Below are 21,071 nucleotides of genomic sequence, written 5' to 3'. Positions count from 1 at the left end.
ATTTAGAGGCAGAAGAATAATTTGCATAAAACTGCAATATTCATTGAATTTATTTAAAAAAGCATGTTTCAATTTTAAAGAAATCCGATCTGACAGATCTTTAGATATCGGTCCAAAGTTCACGTAAAAAAAGTTTTGTGCCACTGGAGCGAAAATTCCAGAATAAAAGCGGGTTTACGCGTTTTACAAACTGCTCAAAATGGCGGAAAATCGAAGGGCGGAGCTTACTTAACAACGACACAGATGTCTTCCGCTTGAGTCAAAGCACGCGTGTAACAAGTTGCATGTCTTCAAACGAAACGAGTCATGACTTATGCCCGTTTGAAGTTTGAATTTTCAAACGCTTCGTATAGCGCCCCCCTTTGGCCGATTGGAATAAAATTGGTTTCAGTGATACTTTGACTAACCCTCCACATCTTTGCCAAATGCCATGAACGTGTAACTTTGCATGTATGATTTAGAGGCCGAAGAATAATTTGCATAAAACCGCAATATTGATTGAATTATTAAAAAACTATATTTCACTTTAAAAGAAATCCGCCGAGACTAGTTTGACCGTATTGGTCCAAAGTTCATGTGAAAAAAGTTTCATGCGCGTATCGCAAAAATCCCAGGAGGAGATAGATTTTTACTGTTTTTCATATAATTCCGAATTGTGGGAGACCTAAAGGTCAGAGGTCAAAAGTTAGAGGGTAAAAGTTGTTCGGCATGAGGAGACGCATAAGTGTATACAGGTTTCATGGCTGTATGTATAACACAGCATGAGCTATACCTGTTCAAAGATCGCACTTTCGAAGGCTTCCTACAGCGCCACCATTTGGCCGATTGCTATAGAAAATAATAGCACACTTCGCCACTGTAAACTGAACACATTGATGTTTTTATTTTCATTTTCTCACTAAGTATGTAGGAGTAGAAAGGAACCGAAGTTCCCGTCTACTGTATGACTGATAGATAAATAAATAATGACAATATCTAAAGTGTGCTCGCCTTATAGGCGAGCCCACAATTAGTATGATGAGAACTGTTCTTCATAGAGCTTCCTCGGCTTGGAATATGCTCCCCATAAAATGTTAGACACACCAGATGTTATTTAAAAAAGTTACTTAAACATACGTTGATGAGTCCTACAGTATATAGATGTAATTGTGTTTTTCACTAGTTCTCTAACTTATTTTACTATTTTGTAAACACACTGTATTTGTGATTGTATTGGTTATTGCTGTCTTCGTTTTATAGCCTATGGCTACTTCTCTTAATTGGCACAATAAGAGAAGTATTGTCTGTTTTTATTATATTCATTTTGTGTGGGCCTTAGGAAGACTATAGCGAATGCTAAGCTAAAGGGGGTACTGATACAGAATATATAAATCCTCCATAGTGCTCGCACAGAGCGTTTATCCACACGTGCAATGTTCGCATGAATGTCTTAAGTGTTATTTGCACGTCGTTTGAAACAATGTAAGCATGGACTTCTCATGGTTGTGGTAATGAGTTACTACTCAACATCAGCTAAATGACCGGGTTGTTACACACAACCATGATCAAATGAGCAGCCTCCTCTCCTAAAGTTTAACTAAGCATAATATGTTGTACACAGCGCATAGTCTGCAAATACTTTGAGTGTGCACATGTGTGCTCTACATCTACAGGGCTTTTTTTTATTTTTTATCCTTGGTTCATTTGTATAATTGTGCTCTCATTGACTTGCTCTTTTAGTTTAACTATGCTGGGGTCTTTAGCAGGGCAAAGCGCACAAGTAGGCCTACTGCGTTCAGCTGCATATGTATGTACTGTATGTAGGTATGTCGGTGTCTGTGTGTGTTTAAGACTGTAGCCCATTCAGGGACCAGCATTTCTGACAATGTCATCATTAACAGCCAATGAGGGACCAGCATTCCTGGTGATGCCAATGATGATGTCACTGGCATCACCAGTGGTGATGCCAGTGGTCAGCGCACCTCATGCCGCGCTCTGCTGGCCCACAAGTTGGCCATACATGGCCTACTTGTGCACAAGGCGCAAGTTGGCACCTCAACAGAGTGCAGTTCTAGTTGACCCAGCCACTCTATGTCTGTTGAACTAATAGAATTTACAGACCCAGTCAACTAAGTCTAGGGATGTTATGTATCGTCAATCACCAAGGAGCCATTCATTATCCCGCTTATTACCCGGCTACTAAATAAAATGAATAATTTGAATCAAAACTAAAAACAAAACAAAGTATTTCCTTGTTTACAGACGGCTGAAAGTATTCCACAAGTGTTGCACTGGGCATGGCCCCAGCGCGACATCTTCTGATACTACATCGTCTATTTCTCGCTTAAAATATTTTGAAAAACATTCTTGATTGAAATGTCGCTGTGTGTTTGTGTACATGGCTGACATGTTGGCTACAGCACAAGATTCACACAGTGCAGCCTGACTGCAGCAGCGATTGACCAATCAGAATCAAGCATTCAAACGAGCCGGGTAATAATAGAATTTACAGACCCACTCAACAAAGTCTATTAAACTACTGTAGAGGTCATAGACCCAGCCACTCTATGTCTATTGAACTAATAGAGATTACAGACTCAGCCCACTCTATGTCTATTGAAGTAGAGTAGAGGTTTCAGTACCTGTCCGCCTGCCCTACATCTTGGACAGATGTATTCCAAACTAACAGGTAATTTCCCAGCCCTGTTAACAACAATGAGTGCTCGTCTACCCCTCAGGATGAATACGCGAGGATATTAGAAGCCATCCGGCCCATGATTCGGGTGGAGTGGGTTGTTATTATCACTGCGCGCTGCAACAGGGGGCACATAAAGCTTGTTAGCAGGCACTTAACCATCCGTACACAGATCTCCACGTGAACACGCTGGTGGAGTGCATTTCACGCGGGCGCCCCGTCCTCATCTGCATACTGACCTCTACAAACTCAAGTGTCCTTTTGGGCTCGTTCAAGCGCGCAGGCGGGCATTCATAAAACAATTCCCCCCCCCCCTCTTTAAAGCATGACCCCACAGGAGATGTGCTGTCACGGAATATTCAGAGCAAGGAGATAAAAAACCCAACTACCGGTATATGGAATATCAGGACTCCCATCTGTCCACTTTTCCATGTTTCTGCCTTCCCCTTTTCTTTTATTTAACCTCTCTGCGTACATGTCAAAGGGAGAGGGCTCAACATGTCTGGCAAGCCAATGGCTTCGGTCTGGTCCAAGTACTGCAAAGAGCAAATGGGAATGCCCAGGAGTCCCACCGACTGATGGGTAATAAACCTTGACTTTGAAATGTGACCAGACTGCGATAACTCCAGTCTGTCTCCTGAAACCATTAAAGGCCACTCACAAATCTACCCACACGCACGCACACACGCGCACAAACACACAACGGAAGAGGAATATTATGCCACAAGCAGACTAGAGATGCTTGAAAAATGTATATACAAAATACATGCATTCAGGGACGTGCAGAGAATGTTAGAGAGGCAGGGGCCGGAATTTCCAAAAGGGCCTTTTGGTGGAAGCACCGAAAATAGCAGACCTCCAAGCTCACAACGCGCCGCGCTGCGACGCTAGGAGGTCGGCTATTTTTGGTGTGTGAAACCACACTGAACTAAGCATTACCAAGTTAATACTGGAGATGTGGCGTAACGGCATGGCTTTCTACACAGAGAGGGCAATTCTTTCAACATAACATGCTGCATTCAAGTTCAAGAGAGTTTGGACAAGGCACTTCTCTTGAATGCTGCCTTCAGGTATGGCATGGAAAGAAGGCATTTGCATTTCTGGTCTGGAAAGGGCAGTTTTTACAGACAGATAAAAGGGCAGAGGCTCAAGCCCCCTTTGATATCTATGTGTGCACATGCCTGCATGCATTGCAGTAATTTCACTAATGAAACGTTGTTGTATGTCCGTAACACAAGGACTATTGTCAAAAACCTTCACAGTGTTTTTTTTCTCTCCACTGCAAATAGCTGATCTACAAGCTCACAGCGTGATTGACCTACAGATGTTTGCAATCCAAAAAGAGATGTCAGGGGTTAATGTATTTTGAGCACAAGATTGGTCAAGGCAATTACAGGTGCAGTATTGTGCAGCAGGAGCGGAGGATTCATAATGGACTGAAAGGTTGTCCTGGTCTGCATGCGTTGGCCACTAACGAATGCAGAGCCACGCCTGGTTTTATTGTGAAAATACAATAGAAAATAGGTGATTTCTTTCCCCCCCATTAATTCTTTCCGCAGACCAGAAAACAATCAAGTAAAGCCGATGGAGGAGGAGATTTAGTTTACCTCTTTGCTTCTGTTGTGGCTCTATATGGAAATCTACTTTTCTAACAGAGTGTTTTATATTTGGGCGAATGTAAAGAAAAAAAACGCTTTAAATATCTCAAACTAAGGTCCAGTTGAATTCCCCTCCTGCATTTGAATAGAAAAACTGAATCTATTATAAAAGCTACAAAGACCTGAGCAAATACCCTTTGTTTTTGTAGATATAGCCTTATATTTTTCTACTTAAAAGGTACGGTACGTTTTTTTGTGGTAAAAAATGTATGTAAAATTGCTCTGTATTCTTAGAGTGATCATAACTTGATCATAATCTTTAGTAATGAGAAAATGCCTTTTCAGGTCAGGATGCCAACTTTGTCCAATTTTAAGAATGAACTCATAAAGGATAGAGGATTAAATAAGTGAAATTGTAAGTAATGACACAAAGAAATGATATCCACAACTTTCCAACATCCCATCGTGCATTGCGCAAAAGGCGAGCGGCATTTCCGGTGTCGCAGCCGAGTGTGATCTACAAGCTCACAGAGGTTGCATCTGCGATGCGACGTGAGCTTGTATGTCTGCTGTTAACCGGAAGTGTCCCGCAGATAATGCTACAGTAAAGTCTTGTAATAATTCAACCGGGCAGACAAAACTGGAACTGGAACATTACAAAATTAAAACTGATAAATGGGTACTCTGTCCTGATTGGATAAAATTGCCAACCCGCCAGGAAATGCACATTTCTGTTTATTAAAGAACTGGACCAAGGGGAAGACCCCTGTTACTGAACAGACACTATAGCAGCGATTACTATCTGGATGTAGACATTTTACATTTAGCTGGGGACCCCTGAAACACCCCTCAAGGACCCCCTGGGCTTTGAGAGAACCACTGGTTTTCTTTAAAACACAGGGTCTGGTTGTTTTCTCACCTGGTTCTTCAGGTCCAGCTTGGGGCAGGGCCGGCCCCCGTTAAAGGCCTTCTCCCTCAGCCACTTGGACCTGATCTTCAGGCCGCCGCCACAGGAGGCGCTGCAGGGCGACCAGGCCGACCAGTCACTCAGCTTACAGTCTAGTGGACAGGCCACATGGCACGCCTCCTCCAGGTACCCTGTGACGGACATGATAATAAACCAATCAGCTTACAGGCCACGTGGCACGCCTCCGCCAGGTACCCTGTGACGGACATGATAATAAACCAATCAGCTTATATCTTTTTATTTTGAGCACAGTAGTGACAAATTAATAGCTTTCTCAGTACGTTTTTCTCTTTAGCAAAGTTACAAAGTTTTGCCTTTTTTAAGCACAGTTGGCTACAAAGTAATTTCTTTTAGCACCGTTTATTTTGAGCACGGTAGTGACAAATTAATAGCTGTGCAGTGTGCAAATGCAGGCTTTTCTCAGTACAAGATTGTCTTCATTCCTTTACTAGGTCTGACTTTATCCACCCTCCATGTGTCCGGCAAGGATTTCAGCCACTCCTGGAAGTCCTCGCGTTTCCGCGAGGCGGGTCTTAACTCAAGCCTGGTGGGTTTAGGAAACACGCTGATAAAACTAGGGCTGGGACTTTAACAGATTCATTTCGATAAATTCATTACAGAAAATCAATGCAAAAAAAAACAACAAAAAAAAAAACACATTTTAATCACGCTTAGTTTTTGCACCACAGAACCTTTCTTGCTGGACAAGTTTCAGGCGTCCCGACCATACCGGTGCACCAACCAACTGCCAACAAACCCCAGCGCATGCAATGGGAGAAGCCGCTGATCAGACTGCTTATTTGCTCGGCCCAGTGGATGGGACATTTTGATTTAAAAAACTCACTCGTATACCAAAATATTTTTGAATTTCGATTAATTAATTACAAAGGCTCTAATTAATTAGATTACTTTTTTTAATCCAGTCCCAGCCCTAAATAAAACCAATCAGCTTACAGTCCAGGGGACAGGCCACATGGCACGGCTCCACCAGGTTGGTACCCTGGAATCAGTGATTTATAACCAATTATTAAAAGGCTTGGTTGAATGCTTGATTCTGATTGGTCAATCGCTGAATTCAGCGGTGTGTTATTTCTTGATAATGACCGCTCCGGCTATTTTTGGCAAAGAGCTTTGGTGTAGAGGGGGAAAACAGCAGACTAAGTACAGAGTGAAAGGTCAAGTTTATTAAGTATTGACAGTTCAAGTGGTTAAATATCTGAACACACAAATTGACATGAATCCAAAAATACCGGACAAAACACCGCCAAACAATGAAACGATATGGAAACTATGAAAAGGTTGTGGGGGTCCCTGCTTCATCTCTCTCTCAACTAAGGGGTCCTTGGCCTGAAAACACTGAAGACCCCTGGTCTAAGACAGAGACACTCCTCTGCTCCGCACTCTGACTCACATCTGTGATAGCTGGTGGTTGGTTCGGCATTCCACATTTTGGTGGCATAATAATAGCAGAACGAATTCATCCCCATGTTTGTGCCGAATCTGGGGGGAATGAGATCAGTGGAGCTCCCTCTGTCTGGTGTTGTGGCCGTGCAGCGCTTCTCACTCTTTTTGAAGAGGGGACGTGATTTATGCACACCACAAAAGGGAATATCCACCAAGAACTCCGGCTTTCATTCTGGAACATTCTAAAATAATATGCAGTGGTTCTCAACCTGTGGGTCGGGACCCACAGAGGGGTCCCCAAATTATTTTGGGGGGTCCCCAGATGATTAACTTAATGTGAAACACTATTTTCTCACTCAACAGTAAACAAACCAACATAAAGTTTAAGTCTATAGAGGGTATTTAAACATTTCTAAAGTGACAATTTAAGGACTTTTTAATACTTCTAAAATGACAAATTAAACAAAAAAAATTGTCCAAATTTTCCAATGTTAGAGGCAGAAATTGTGTTATATAAAATGTAATGCCTCAACTCTTAGTGCTCGTCAGGGTGGGGGGGTCCCCAGTTAAAATATGACTATTTTGGGGGTCGCGGCCTGAAAAGGTTGAGAACCACTGATATAAAGCATAGTAGAGGTGTATGGATGCAGATGTAAACAAACCAAAGGAATTCGGCGAATAGCTTACATAGGACTTTATGAGGGGAAAAAAAAGACATTTCTAATAGTGTGGGGGGGTCTTTTTCCCCTGACATGTACCGGTATAGCTCAATACATAATGGAAAACCACTCCAATGATTGAAACAGACGTATAAAAAACACTTTGAGCTCGGTGGATCAAAATTAAGTCGAGTCATTATGTTCCTACTCGGTCTAGCCCTGGTTCCACTCTTCTCTCTGGGATAAAGAGCTATGTAACGACTACCGTTTGCAGACACAGTTAAAAAGGCTTCCTGTGCAGTAGAATGATGTACCCTGAGCTATTCAAAACACATCACTATCCCATGTCTGTCTGCCTCCTCTTCTCTGCGTCTTCATAAAATGCTCACTTTTGGGTTACTTAAAGACGAGCTGAAAGGGCTGCCGTGCTACAGTACGGTATGTGGCCAGATGGGTGGAACACTTTAGGGATTTCCAAGTGGGCCCTGATCCAGAAAAAGGTTCACTTGCCCTAGCCTCAACGATAGGGGTGTAACGATATAGTAACTGAATCGAAAAATTGATTTTAACTGTTATTGTGCCTATCCCGAACTAGTTCGGGATAGTTTGGACCTTATTAACGTTCGGGGTGCCAATCCCGAACTAGTTCGGCTTTTTATAAAAAAAAAAAAAAGAAACATCCAGAGGCCTTACCGAAGCACCGGGCGAAATTTTCGAGCCAGGCCGCCGGCCGTCATCTGTTTACACGGCCCGCGAGAGCGTCGCGCCGCCGATATTTGCCATCCACTCCAATGCAATCCAGGATCTTTAGAGCTAATTTTCTCTGTTCCATGCATATCCATGAGGTGTGCAAGGTTTAATCACGGCTAAATCGCCGAAAATAGGGCTTCTAAAATGCTTGGTAGCCAATAGCTAACTTCAAGCTAACTTCATCCTGTTCCTGTTCATGCACAAAGGAAAGTGTTCAGGCGCGTCATGGCTGCGCACGGCTTGTGCATATACAGCGTATGTCTATGGTGGATTCTATGGCCATTGGGCACCCTCTAGTGGTGATTCTGGGCACTGAAAGGGTTAATTTGCAATTATCTACTATATTGATATGCAAAAGCATATATCGTACCGTTTTGGGTTTGTATCGTATCGGTATCGTTTTACAAGGCAGATAATCGGTATCGAATTGTTTTGCAATGCAAATAATTGATTGTATGGAAACTAAGTATTTGTACCTTGTATTTAGCAATTTTAAGAAGGAAAATGAAAAAGAGATGTTTAATTACTTTTCCATACTCTTGGTCTATCGATTAATGTGTGTAATCTCTGTGTTCATGTCAAGGTGTGCGGGTTTGTCCACATGTGTTGAAATATAATGTCCATTTATATCCATAATAATACAATTTTCCCTTAAAAACTTGCACTATTGATACGTTTCAAACAGATTTAATTTATTTGCTAAATAGTTACTATATTGATTTTAAATCACTGAATTTCATTGTTTGACAGCACAATCAACAGTCTATTTTGGATTCATGTCAATTTGTGTTGTCAGATATTTAACCACTTGAACCGTCAAAACTTAATAAACTTGACCTTTCACTATACTTAGTCAGCTCCCTTTTCCCTCTACACCAAAGCACTTTGCTGAAAATAGCAGATCTACAAGCTCACAACGCCTCACGCTGCGAGGTGTTGTGAGCTTGTAGATCTGCTATTTTTGGCTAAAGTTCTCAGAATATGGACGCTAGGGTTAAAAAAAAGTTTCTATCACTCAAAGATTTGGAGGACCCCCTGTAGTAACTCTGAGGACGCCCTAGGGGTCCCGGACCCCCTGTTGAAGGCACCTGTTTTAGATTATTATTTGCATTTGATCCTTGTGCTGTCCTTGCTTATTGTAAGCTCTGGATTAAAAACATTTGCTAAAAAAAAAAGAAGAAAAAAAAATGTGTATATATATATATATATATATATATATATATATATATATATATATATATATATATATATATATACTAAATTGTAAATTGTAAATGATCTATTTAGTATTTATATTGTATTATGCTGCTATTGGGTCATCTCATTCGTACCCTCAATATGTGCTTCTATTTTGATGTGGATGGTTTAGTGTTAGGGTACCCTAAACCTAACAGTTTTGGACACAAAACTCTTGTAGCTGAATGCGAATGCGGCCAAGATATTTTGCCCTGTTATTTTCAATAACAATCTAACCTTGGACAAAATGCATTATTAAATAATTTGAGCAATCGTGTTTCTTTCACCTTAAGCAGAATGTAAAAGACCAAATCTTTTCTCTCCGCAACAAATTTGGCAGCGGTCGTCACCCACACATTCATAACCTCCTGTCAAGATTATTTGCAATTCCCTTTATCTGTCATTAACACAAAGTATCTCAATGTCCTTCAGGTGATCCAGAAGTTTAACTGGCAACAAAAAATGAATCAAAACTATCATTGAATGAATCTCTCTACTGCCAGTGCCTCTTAGGATGTGTCTTTCATTCATTCATGCAATGGAGAATCGATTTAACATTGATTTCGTTTAAAGCACAGATGGGTCTGGCCACTAGCTACTGTATATATCTGACCTTGGGAGGAGTCTGAGGAGTAGGAGACTGCATACAGCACATCACAAGTCATGTTTCCATAAACGTATTCCAATATAGGAAGCGAATTATCAGAAATGCGCATTAAGACAAAGCGTATTTAGCCTGTTTCCATTAAACTGATGAAATGCGATTCTTGGGAGATCCTGCCTGGGTCCGTCTGACCGACCTGTTGTAAATACTTCCCGCGGGCTTGCACACAGTGCACAGAGCTGGGATGGGGCTGATTTTTTCAGACCGAATCCGAGACGTGAGCACTGCTGTGACTCGCTGCACACTCATCCCGCAGCGTCGCGGTTGCGAGCTGCTGTGAGCTTGTAGATCGGCCACTTTTGGCACGCAACACGGTGTGATGATGAAGGGTTAGCCAGGATTTACTTGGATGAAGTGACGGACGAGGCTTGCACACAACAAAGCCGTAAAATCCAATGCAAGGTACAGTAGTAGGGAACACGGCGCTAACACGTTGGTAGCTCCCTTCAGCCAAATCGATATCATGCAAGTTCAATGCATTTTCATTCAAAACGTATTCGCTTCGTGTTTCCACTGCACTAATGCACATTACGTTTTTCCGATAAAGCCTCAAAATCCACCTCCTCCAAACGCATGAAAGTTTTTGCGGATAATGAAAGTTTCTTTCTTTTTGAAGTGTTTCCATAAAAAGATTTAAGCGCAAAAGCCTTAATGCGCATTAACCCATTTGTAGCCGATCCCGAGAATACTCGTGAAAAATACTCGAGTATTTAGAGTGCCGATCCCGAGTATACTCGCGTAATATACTGTATATACAGTAAAGCTGGCAAGCTTACCGTACGGTCTGCTGGAAAGTCCTGGCACGGATGGACTCGCCGATTCATCATCATCGCGGATCCACGTGCACACAATAGTGATTCCTTAACATGGAAGCCGACGGTCTATCTCATCTTTTATGTCCATTTTCTGCAAAAAACACTTTTGAAGCCAAGGATGGCATTGGATTCTCGCTATAATAGCTAGCACAAGCTGAAAGGCAACGATCCTCCATTACTGCAACCGCATGGGACGATGATCACTTCCGGTGAATGACGTCATGACGTCAAAAAGGAAATGTTTGCGCAATCGACTTCTGGCCTTCAAAATAAGAGACTGGCCGCGGACGGAGCCTGCGAGCGGCAGCCTGTACATTTTAACCCGTTCATGTCTGGAGCACAAAATGAGTTAAGAGGCTTTATGGCCCTGCTAGAAAAACCAGCACAGACCAGCACAATTTTCATGCTGGTCTGTGCTGGTCTATGCTGGTTTATGCTGGTTCATGCTGGTCTGTGCTGGTGCTGGTGCTGGTCTATGCTGGTCTGTGCTGGTCCCATGCTGGTCCACCAGCACAGACCAGCACCAGCACCAGCACAGACCAGCATGAACCAGCATAAACCAGCATAGACCAGCACAGACCAGTACAGACCAGCACCAGCACAAACCAGCACATGTTGTGTTTTACTGCTGGTCTGTGCTGGTGCTGGTGCTGGTCCAGCATAGACCAGCACCAGCACCAGCACAGACCAGCATGAACCAGCATAGACCAGCACAGACCAGCACCAGCACAAACCAGCACATGTTGTGTTTTACTGCTGGTCTGTGCTGGTGCTGGTGCTGGTCCAGCACAGACCAGCATGAACCAGCATAGACCAGCACAGACCAGCACCAGCACAAACCAGCACATGTTGTGTTTTACTGCTGGTCTGTGCTGGTGCTGGTGCTGGTCCAGCACAGACCAGCATGAACCAGCATAGACCAGCACAGACCAGCACCAGCACAAACCAGCACATGTTGTGTTTTACTGCTGGTCTGTGCTGGTGCTGGTGCTGGTCCAGCACAGACCAGCATGAACCAGCATAGACCAGCACAGACCAGCACCAGCACAAACCAGCACATGTTGTGTTTTACTGCTGGTCTGTGCTGGTGCTGGTGCTGGTCCAGCACAGACCAGCATGAACCAGCATAGACCAGCACAGACCAGCACCAGCACAAACCAGCACATGTTGTGTTTTACTGCTGGTCTGTGCTGGTGCTGGTGCTGGTCCAGCACAGACCAGCATGAACCAGCATAAACCAGCACAGACCAGCACCAGCACAAACCAGCACATGTTGTGTTTTACTGCTGGTCTGTGCTGGTGCTGGTCTGTGCTGGTCTAAGCTGGTCATATACAAATAGGGACAAACACCCATTTTAACTAACAGGTTCCAGTGGCGCCGAGGATAAGTGCAGGACTGAAGTGCCAGAGGTAGTAAGTTCGAATCCCACTCACACCCACAATGTCAAAAATAATGTCACAATCTAATATGGTCAAATTCAGAACAGGATTCAAGCACCAGAGCAAAGAGCAAATTAAACCAGCAAAGACCTGGTCCACTTCTCAGGGGGGTCCCCCGGGGGTCCCTGACCACACCAGCACAGACCAGCATAGACCAGCACCAGCACAGACCAGCAGTAAGCGCTGGTTTGTGCTGGTGCTGGTCTGTGCTGGTTCATGCTGGTTTAGATGGTGGGACCAGCACAAACCAGCACCAGCACAGACCAGCACCAAAACACAACATGTGCTGGTGCTGGTCTTACTGCTGGTCTTGTGCTGGTTTTTCTAGCAGGGGGAAACGCCACTACTGTCACAGATAGCCTATCACCAATCACTTTGCTCAAAACAATGCCAGAAGACATTCACTGGGAAGACGACGTATGGTCCATAATGTGAGCATTGCATGGACAACATTGTTTATTAGACACAATCTTAAATTGTGACTAAAAGCAATCATTAATTCCTATTTGTGTTCCCGGGTTGCGCAGTGGTAAAGTACCTGCCCAGCACCTCTAGTGCAGTGGTTCTCAACCTTTTCAGGCGGCGACCCCCAAAATAATCATATTTTAACTGGGGACCTCCCCACCCTGACGAGCATTAAGAGTTGAGGAATTACATTTTGTATAACACGGCTCTATTGTGAAAATAGCTGATCTACATACTCACAACGCCTCGGGTTCGGGTTAGGGTCCGAACCTGTTGCGAGCATGTAGATCAGCTATTTTCACAATTTCTGCCTCTAATATATGACAATTTGGCCAATGTTTAATTTGTAATATTAGAGGTAATAAAAAGACCTTAAATTGTCACTTTAGAAATGTGCAGAAACCCTCCTCTATACACTTAAACTTTGTTTGTTTCTTTACTGTTGAGTGAGAAAACAATGTTGCACATTAGGTTAATCATCTGGGGACCCCCCAAAATAATTTGGGGAACCCCTGGGGGCCCCGACCCACAGGTTGAGAACCACTGCTCTCTAGCGGTTCAAAGCCACAGAGCGTCTCTATGCGAACACAATTGGCCCGTGTTCAGGCGGAAGGAAGCCGGGGCGTGGACGGGGATATTTGTCACCGCACATTGCTCCTACAGTCCTGGGGCGGCACCTAGCTGTCAGCGGGGAGTGTTGGGAGGGAGGAGTAGGACGAAGGCCACCCATCCTCCACATTCATCTCACCTGTCCCGTCCTTTTATTGGCCCTTCCTTGTAATTATCCCATCACTGTTCTACTGTATCTCTTCCACTGTTTTATGTTTTCCTCGGTTGCGTTTCGCCCCAGGCAGTATTGTTTTCGCGCCGTTTGTGTGATCATCGCGCATCCTCCCCTCACGCTTCTGTCACTGTTTGTTTTCCTGCACTCTAGTCTAGTAATTCTAGGAAAACAATCCACTCAGGTTGGAAAAAATTGTGTTATTTCGTTTCTCAACTGATTCCGACAGGAAATTAGGTCTACTAGCCAGGATAAAAAATCTACCATGATCTGCTCACTGCTAGTACCCCAAATATGCCTTAATCCAAGATGGCTGCCACCGCAGGTACCAAATGCCAAAAATATGCATATCTTCCAAACTATTAGGACTATAAATGAAAATAAAGTGTCTAATCCTATGTTTTTCAGGTCAAGGAGTTCATTTATTATGGTATTATGTGTCCATGTGTTACCTATTTGTAGATAATTGCAATCGGACTATAATTTATGTGCAAACAATATTCGGTAATTATTTTCTAGTTCATTCAGTCTTATTTGTATAATCTACAGCTAGTCCCAGTTCTGTTCAATATTGCTGGCAGTAGCCTAGTACTGAGCCAATTGATCACCATGGCAACCCCAGCCAAGGCCTGCTTAGGTGAATTCCCTACACCTGCAACATCCCCTACACCTGAGATGTTGCCTTTTCTGGCTGCTTCAGGACATAACAACTACACAAAGTCCGTTGTCTTGTACTTGAACAAGATGGAGAAGCTTCAGGATACTCATCCACATGTATACAGCAAGTTTGTTGATGGCCTCTTTGTCCTGAGAAGAAGCGAGAACTACTGGGCAGGTAGGCCTATATACAGTGACCTGTATATTGAACAAGTTCTCATGAGGAACATTAAGGCTGTTGGTGGTCTGACAAGAGGACGGGGATTTGAACAGTCAACAAGTCTGATATGGTTGATGTCCACCCCAGCATGTGGAGAAGTCAACAGGGCCATGAGAGAAGTGACCGGCCTTCAAGACATCAAGGAAGCAGTGGTCCACAAGGACAGGGCAGCTGCTAGGATGACCAGAGATGCCAAGGATGTGCAGATCATCCTGAACTACTTCTCTGAACGAAAACCCTTCTCCCGGGATTCGAAGGACTACATAGCCTGTCATCTGGAGTCATAGCTGACAAGTCTGTGAATGTAGAAAGAGCAGAGTCAGTTGGTCATGCCATACTGAAATCTATGAATGGCAAATCGGTAGCAGAGCACACGTTCCGCAAGAAAGATCAAGTCACCACACTTGCTGCCTCAACTTACATTGCCATTGAAGGGGAACGCCTGGAGATCGACCCGAAACAGTTGTTCCAGCGCCTTGTTGTGGCAGGAACAGGGACTGTTGACACAATAACCTTGTTCACATACGAGTTGTCAGCTTACCCCACAGCTCTGTTTGACAACAATCTCCTGATGCGTCTGCCAGACACGGCCAGTCTCCAGACAGGCCTGGTGAAAAAGGTGCCATCCTGTGTAGTAATCAATGTCCAGATGATGTTGTGTACGTCCTTGATGGTGGTGCACTCTTGCAACGGCTGCCATGGCCCAAACAGACAACATATGCCAATCTATGCAGTTTGTATGTGCAGTATGTACATCACCACTACAGACATGCAGTTGTCATATTTGATGGTTATGGAAGTGGTCCCTCAACCAAGGATGAAGCACACCAGAGACGTTCCAGGTCAAACAACATTGGAGCAGAAGTTGACTTCAAGCCAGAAATGCAGCTGACCATGAAGAAGAAGGAATTCCTCGCAAACCCCAGGAATAAGCAAAGGTTCCTGTACTTCATTGGCAGTGAGCTGGAGAAAGCTGGAGTTGAACTCTACCACAGTTCTGCTGATGCTGACTATGACATTGTGTCAACAGCATGTACCATGGCCAAGAGGAGGTCAGTGGCAGTGGTTGGGGATGACACCGACCTGCTGGTCCTACTGCTGCACCATCTCAGTCCCAGACATGTAATTTTCTTACAGACAGCCAGCAATATTCTCAACATCCGGATCCTACAAGAACATCTAGCCCCTGGCCTTACGGCATCGTTGCTCTTCCTACATGCCATCACAGGGTGTGATACGACATCAAGGCCACACAGCATAGGGAAGGTCATGGCAATGAGCAAATGCCATCAGCTCAAGGACCCTGCCAGTGTATTCATGAAGCCAAATCAAAGCCACGATGATGTCAACAAGCATGGCCAAGCATGGCAGAGGTCCTGTGCAACTGTAAGCCTGGAAATAGCCTTGACTTTGAAAGAGCAGCCAGGTTCAGTAGCAAGGTGGCATCCAGGTTTGTCTATCTGCCTCCTGAATCTCTCCCACCCACTTGTGATGCAGCCAAGTACCATAGTTACAGAGTGTACCACCAGGTACAGACCTGGCTAGGCAATATTCTTGATCCAACCGAGTGGGGATGGTTGCTCCACAAAGGACAACATGTGGAGTACCTCAAGCCAGTGAGGATGCAGAGGGATGCTGCTCCAGCATAGTTGCTGAAGCTTGTTAAATGCAACTGCCACGGCAAGTGCGACAAAAACACCTGTTCCTGTCGCAAGAATGGACTGCTGTGCACCCTGGCTTGTGGTCAGTGGAAGGGAATCACCTGCGCCAATGTTGCAGTGAACAGCGAAGAGCTTATCGAGTAGACTGTCTGATGCAGTGAAGAGGAAGCAGAGTCTCTGGATGACGATGTGGATAAATGACGTTTGAGTAGATTATAGGCATTTTGAGTTTTCTAGCTGATTTAAGTTGTGTCATGCAATCAGGGAGGTCACAGTCAAGCTTTAAAAAAACATCTGTGCCTTTCATTGTGCCTTTAATTTCTTGATGTTTTTTATTCTTTTTCTTATTGCATTTAATGTTGTGATTTCACCTGTAAATGGCATTAACATTTAAGTTAAGATACAAAAACTAAATCTCAGTCTTATTAAAATGCTATTAATCAATTCCCTGGCCCAAAAAACATAGGATTAGACACTTTGTTTATATTCATAGCTCTATTAGTTTGGAAGATATGCCACGTTTTAGAATTAAATGCTCGCAATGGCAGCCATCTTGGATTTAGGGTACTAGCAGTGAGCAGATCAGGGTAGATTTTTTATCCTGGCTAGTAGACCTAATTTCCTGTCAGAATCAGTTGAAAAACTAAATAACACAATTTTTTCCAACCTCAGCTTTATTTTTACTGGACTACTCTGACTTCTGTTGCCGAAATGTATTCTTCCTTGACGACAGTTTTTTTTGCTTGAAGTTTTTGTACTGTACCTGTGGCTCTGCCTGGATTTCAAATAAACACTGCTTTGCCTGAACTTGCATCGTATTGCCTACAGTCTGTCATCACACCATGCCTTTGCACTTTGCATTCAGCTAGACTTTTTTTTGGAATAAACCACTATAGACTAATATAATTAGTTTTTTAACTTGAATCTGTCCTATTCAGTTCGGAACATTAGGCAAAAAATAGCCAATCTACGTGCCTGTTTATTGATGTTATATGTGCTTCTGTTTGTGTTTGGTAAAAGGAAAATCGGGAAGCATCTCATAATTGTTTGGGTCAATCAGAGTGGAGGTGTCGCACCGAATTTGTTGACGTCATGACGCAGCAGCGTTCTCTGCGCTGAGCAGAGGGGGGTGGGGGGAGGAGAACACATGCTATTGGCCGGAGACTCCCGGTGAGATTTGCCGGGTTGTCTATCGCCGCCCATCTGACTGCCAGCATAGACTGTCCGTGTTACTCAAGACTAGAATGAGTCAGCAATAGCCATATACTGTATGGAGATCCGGGTGATGTTGATGATATCGGTGTTGGTCAGCTAGAACCAGTACTATAGTCTGGTTGCCCTGTTGGACTACCACGCTAATAAAGGGTTTAAGTGGTTAATACAAACAAAATAATTATAATCCACAGACACATTTCTATACGTACACAGTGACGACGCCTGGAAATGAAGCATATACAGTACAAGTACCTGAGTCGCTACAGAGAGCGGGGCTGACCAGGTGGCCCTGCCGGTCCGCGCAGGCCACGGCCCTGTAGCGCAGGCCCTGGCCACACTCCTTCACCTCCTCCTCCCGCTGGCCCCTCCAGCCCTGCAGGGGGCCCCGCGGGGCCGGGGGCTCCGGCAGGACGCAGGACGACCAGTTTCCGTACGGCTGGGACAGGAACTGGTCCGGGCAGGGACAGGCCTCCGTCTCCACCAGCGGATGCAGCTCCTCGTTCAGGCAGCGCTCCTTCTTCTTGCTGCGGCCTGAGAAAGGAGAAGAGGCCAGACCAAATATTTCACCGTTTTCGACTCTGTAAATCAGGGGTTCCCAAACTTTCTTTGTCTCAGGGCACCCCATGAATATTTTTTTAATCTGAGGCACCCCTACATTATAATTTTCACTCCCAGCACCTTATATTTATTGCATATCGTCGTTGTCGGGTGGAAACCTTGTATGTCCAAAACCGTTCGTTTTGTATTAATCATCTATAAAATGTACTAAACTAGTGAAAACAGCTGATCTACAAGCACACAATGCCTCGCGATGCGAGGCGTTGTGTGCTTGTAGATCGGCTGTTTTCACTAGTTTTGTGCGACAGTCTTTACCAAAAGACGTACACATTTAAAGATACAAGGTTTCTGCCCGACAGTGATGATATTTTAGTGATTATGTTGGGAGGAAACATTGAGATAATAGCCATTTTGGTTAGAACTGACTGAAAATAACTTTGTACTTCAATTTTAAGATGATACTAAATATTTGTGTCCTAATAAATTCCAAATATTATCAAGTTATCTCGTGGCACCCCTGAACTGCTGTCGCGGCACCCCAGGGTGCCCCGTCACCCACTTTGAAAACCCCTGCTGTAAATTAATGTTTAAAGACGCGTAATGTAAACAGACTCCCAAATAAGTTCTCCTTATGTCGCCACTAGATGACCGTGCAACCCGGTGTTACACCAAAGTTCGTAACCTGTCGTAAACTGTAGAGTGAATACGCAACCACCACAGACTGCAACACATTTCTGGTCGGTCACCCTTTTCCGTGTAAATATGCGGGCCACGCATGCCTCCTCAGCTAGGCTCCTCTGACAGAGAAGAGCTCATTCATTCAGGAAACAGCGCAAATGTGTCAGATGGATTATTTCTCCTTTGTGGCAACAGAAAGAACAGGGAATTATTAGTCTTAAATGTAACTAAATGACACCGTTATTTTTGGAAAATGTAACTGGTAACCATCCTACTAAATTGCAAAAGTAACTCGTTAAGTTAATCCGTTATCCCCAAACCTAGCGCCGTTACGTAACGCCGTTAGTTATAACTAGGGATGCGATATCGGTACTTGTGGTATCGGTACTCGCCCCGTTTTTGCTGTACTCGTACTCGTCCGATATTACTCACGGCAGCGCCCAATACCACGGTGTGTTCCAATACAGCTGGCTCTCTGGTGTGCGCAGCTCTCTCCCCCTCCCTCACTCACTCACTCACTCACAGCTGCTGCTCGTTGTGCCAGCGTGCCTCGTTAAAGCAGGAGCAGAGCTCCGCGATTTTGATTGACAAAGATATAGCAGTTAGTTGAGTGCTGTTTATCATTACGTTGCTGCTACAGAGCATAGCACTAATGAGTGCTAAGGGCTAACAACAACAATGATACATACAGATGCATGTCTCTGCCACTGGTTACAATGTGGAAACAACGTTTCTAGTGAAAACAAGAATTGACACAGTCAATATGTATTATTAATGTTGTATTGTTAATAAACCCTTTTGCAAATCCCGCCCCATTCTGCCCTGTTACTATGATGGGACATTAACCCTGGGCAGATTGTTTTTATAGTGGAAGTGGATGGGATTTTTTTCCCCTTCATAGCCTCATTACAGCTATATAAAGTACCAAAGGAAAAACACCTAGGTGATATTAATAAAAAGGGAAGACAAAGGTACAGTAGTTACATTGCAAAACAGGGGATTTACCCGAAAATATATGTTTTAATTTGTTTAATCCCAGTGGGACAGAATCCTCTTTGCAGATTCTTTTATAGTGGTAGTGGATGCGATTTTTTTTCCCTTCATAGCCTCATTACAGCTATATAAAGTACCACAAAAAACACATCTACGTGATATTAATAAAAAGGGAAGAAAAAGGTACAGTAATTACATAGCAAAACAGTAGTTTTCCCCCGAAAAATAAATGTTTTAATTAGTTTAATCCTCTGGATCAGAGATAGAAAGAGAAGCGCATTGCATCTTGGGTACTAGGAAGAGGACAGAGAGAATGTTTCTCCTCACATAATAGGCTGGCTTTTCGTAATTCTGCCCATTTAAATTATATGTACCCAATCGTGACTCTTAGACCATTGATAAGGTACATGTGAACTAGTTTGTTGAAGCTTATTCGTTATGATGAGCGAGATCGCTTGACGCTTGCCGTCGCTATCACCGTACCGGCCGATCTCCGTGTCGCGCACTGCGGACAGTTTTTGAAAGGCTGAAGCAACATTCTCCACTGCACAAACTCCACCCCCGATAGCAAAAAGTGAATGTTTTTTTCTGGTTGGCCAGTCAGGGAGTCTCAGGGACCAATCAGAAGGCTGACAAACGGTCTATTGTACTCTGTATCGGTAATTCGGTATCGGCGAGTACTCAAATTAAGTACTCGTACTTGTACTCGGTCAGCAAAGAAGTGGTATCGGGACATCCCTAGTTATAACGCCGTTACATCCAACACTGTTTGTGATTGTGAGATTAGCTCTGGACAGAGACACACACACACAGACTAGTATTTATATAACAAGATTGGTGGTCTCTTGTAGATGCAGAGAGCCACGTTGGGAAAAATCAACAACTAAAGATTAAAGTGAAGACTAAACTGGCTCCCTGTCAAAGAAGGGAAGTAACACTATTTATTCCCCTGCGTTGGGCTGATCCTCACTTTGTCTTTCAAAAAGCGTCTCTCCGTGCCTGTTGCTGCGTGGACGTGCATAGAGACAGATATGGAGCGTATGATTATGAGAGCACTGAAGATTGTGTCCTCAGGGGACCCGCTGGTGTTATCTGTATTACAAAAATAGTAAAAAATATATATCCTTGAAGGAAACGGAGGCGTGTGGAGGCTCTAAAGGTTTGAGTTGAAATAATAGTTTTTCTGGGTCACGTCACTTACTGCGTAACCCGAGTTTGGGCGGATTATTTTTTGTTTAATTGAATGAGAATTGTATGTGTATGCTAGGGCATTCACGAATAGTGATTTTTAGTATTCAATTTTTCGACCTCAAAGTATTAGAATAGGACTGGCCAAACTGGCAAATATTAAGTAATTAATATAATAATATTTTCACAATGTTTATCTGCGGAACCGAGTCACATTAAATGTAATACCTACAATTACAAGTGCTTGTCAGGGTGGGGGTCCCCAGTTCAAATATTTTTATTTTGGGGGTCACGGCCTAAAAAGGTTTGAGAACACCTGGTATAGAGCATTAACAAAGCCAAGCTTTATATATTTTTAAAGAGAAAAAAAAAGAAGAAAAAAAAGAATATTCGACTTCGGTGAACAACGTCGAATAGTGACTTTGATATTAAAAAAATCGAATATTCG

At 43.6% G+C, this 21,071-nt stretch overlaps 1 protein-coding gene across 1 annotated transcript in view; it reads right to left on the bottom strand.

Moving 5' to 3' along the window:
- The window catches only part of thsd7ba (thrombospondin, type I, domain containing 7Ba), a gene marked incomplete at both ends in the record, with an annotated part of 450,762 nt that overhangs the window by 134,125 nt on the left and 295,566 nt on the right, over positions 1–21,071 (bottom strand). The window contains 2 exons of the mRNA XM_080752925.1: positions 5,192–5,370; positions 17,459–17,737. Of these exons, the coding sequence (XP_080609051.1) occupies positions 5,192–5,370; positions 17,459–17,737 (458 nt within the window). The remainder of the gene's footprint in view (positions 1–5,191; positions 5,371–17,458; positions 17,738–21,071) is intronic.

The sequence above is a fragment of the Nannobrachium achirus genome, assembly GCF_963921795.1.
Source record: "Nannobrachium achirus genome assembly, chromosome: 22".
Classification (NCBI taxonomy): Eukaryota; Metazoa; Chordata; class Actinopteri; order Myctophiformes; family Myctophidae; genus Nannobrachium; species Nannobrachium achirus.
This window is presented reverse-complemented; position numbering and strand designations above follow the sequence as displayed.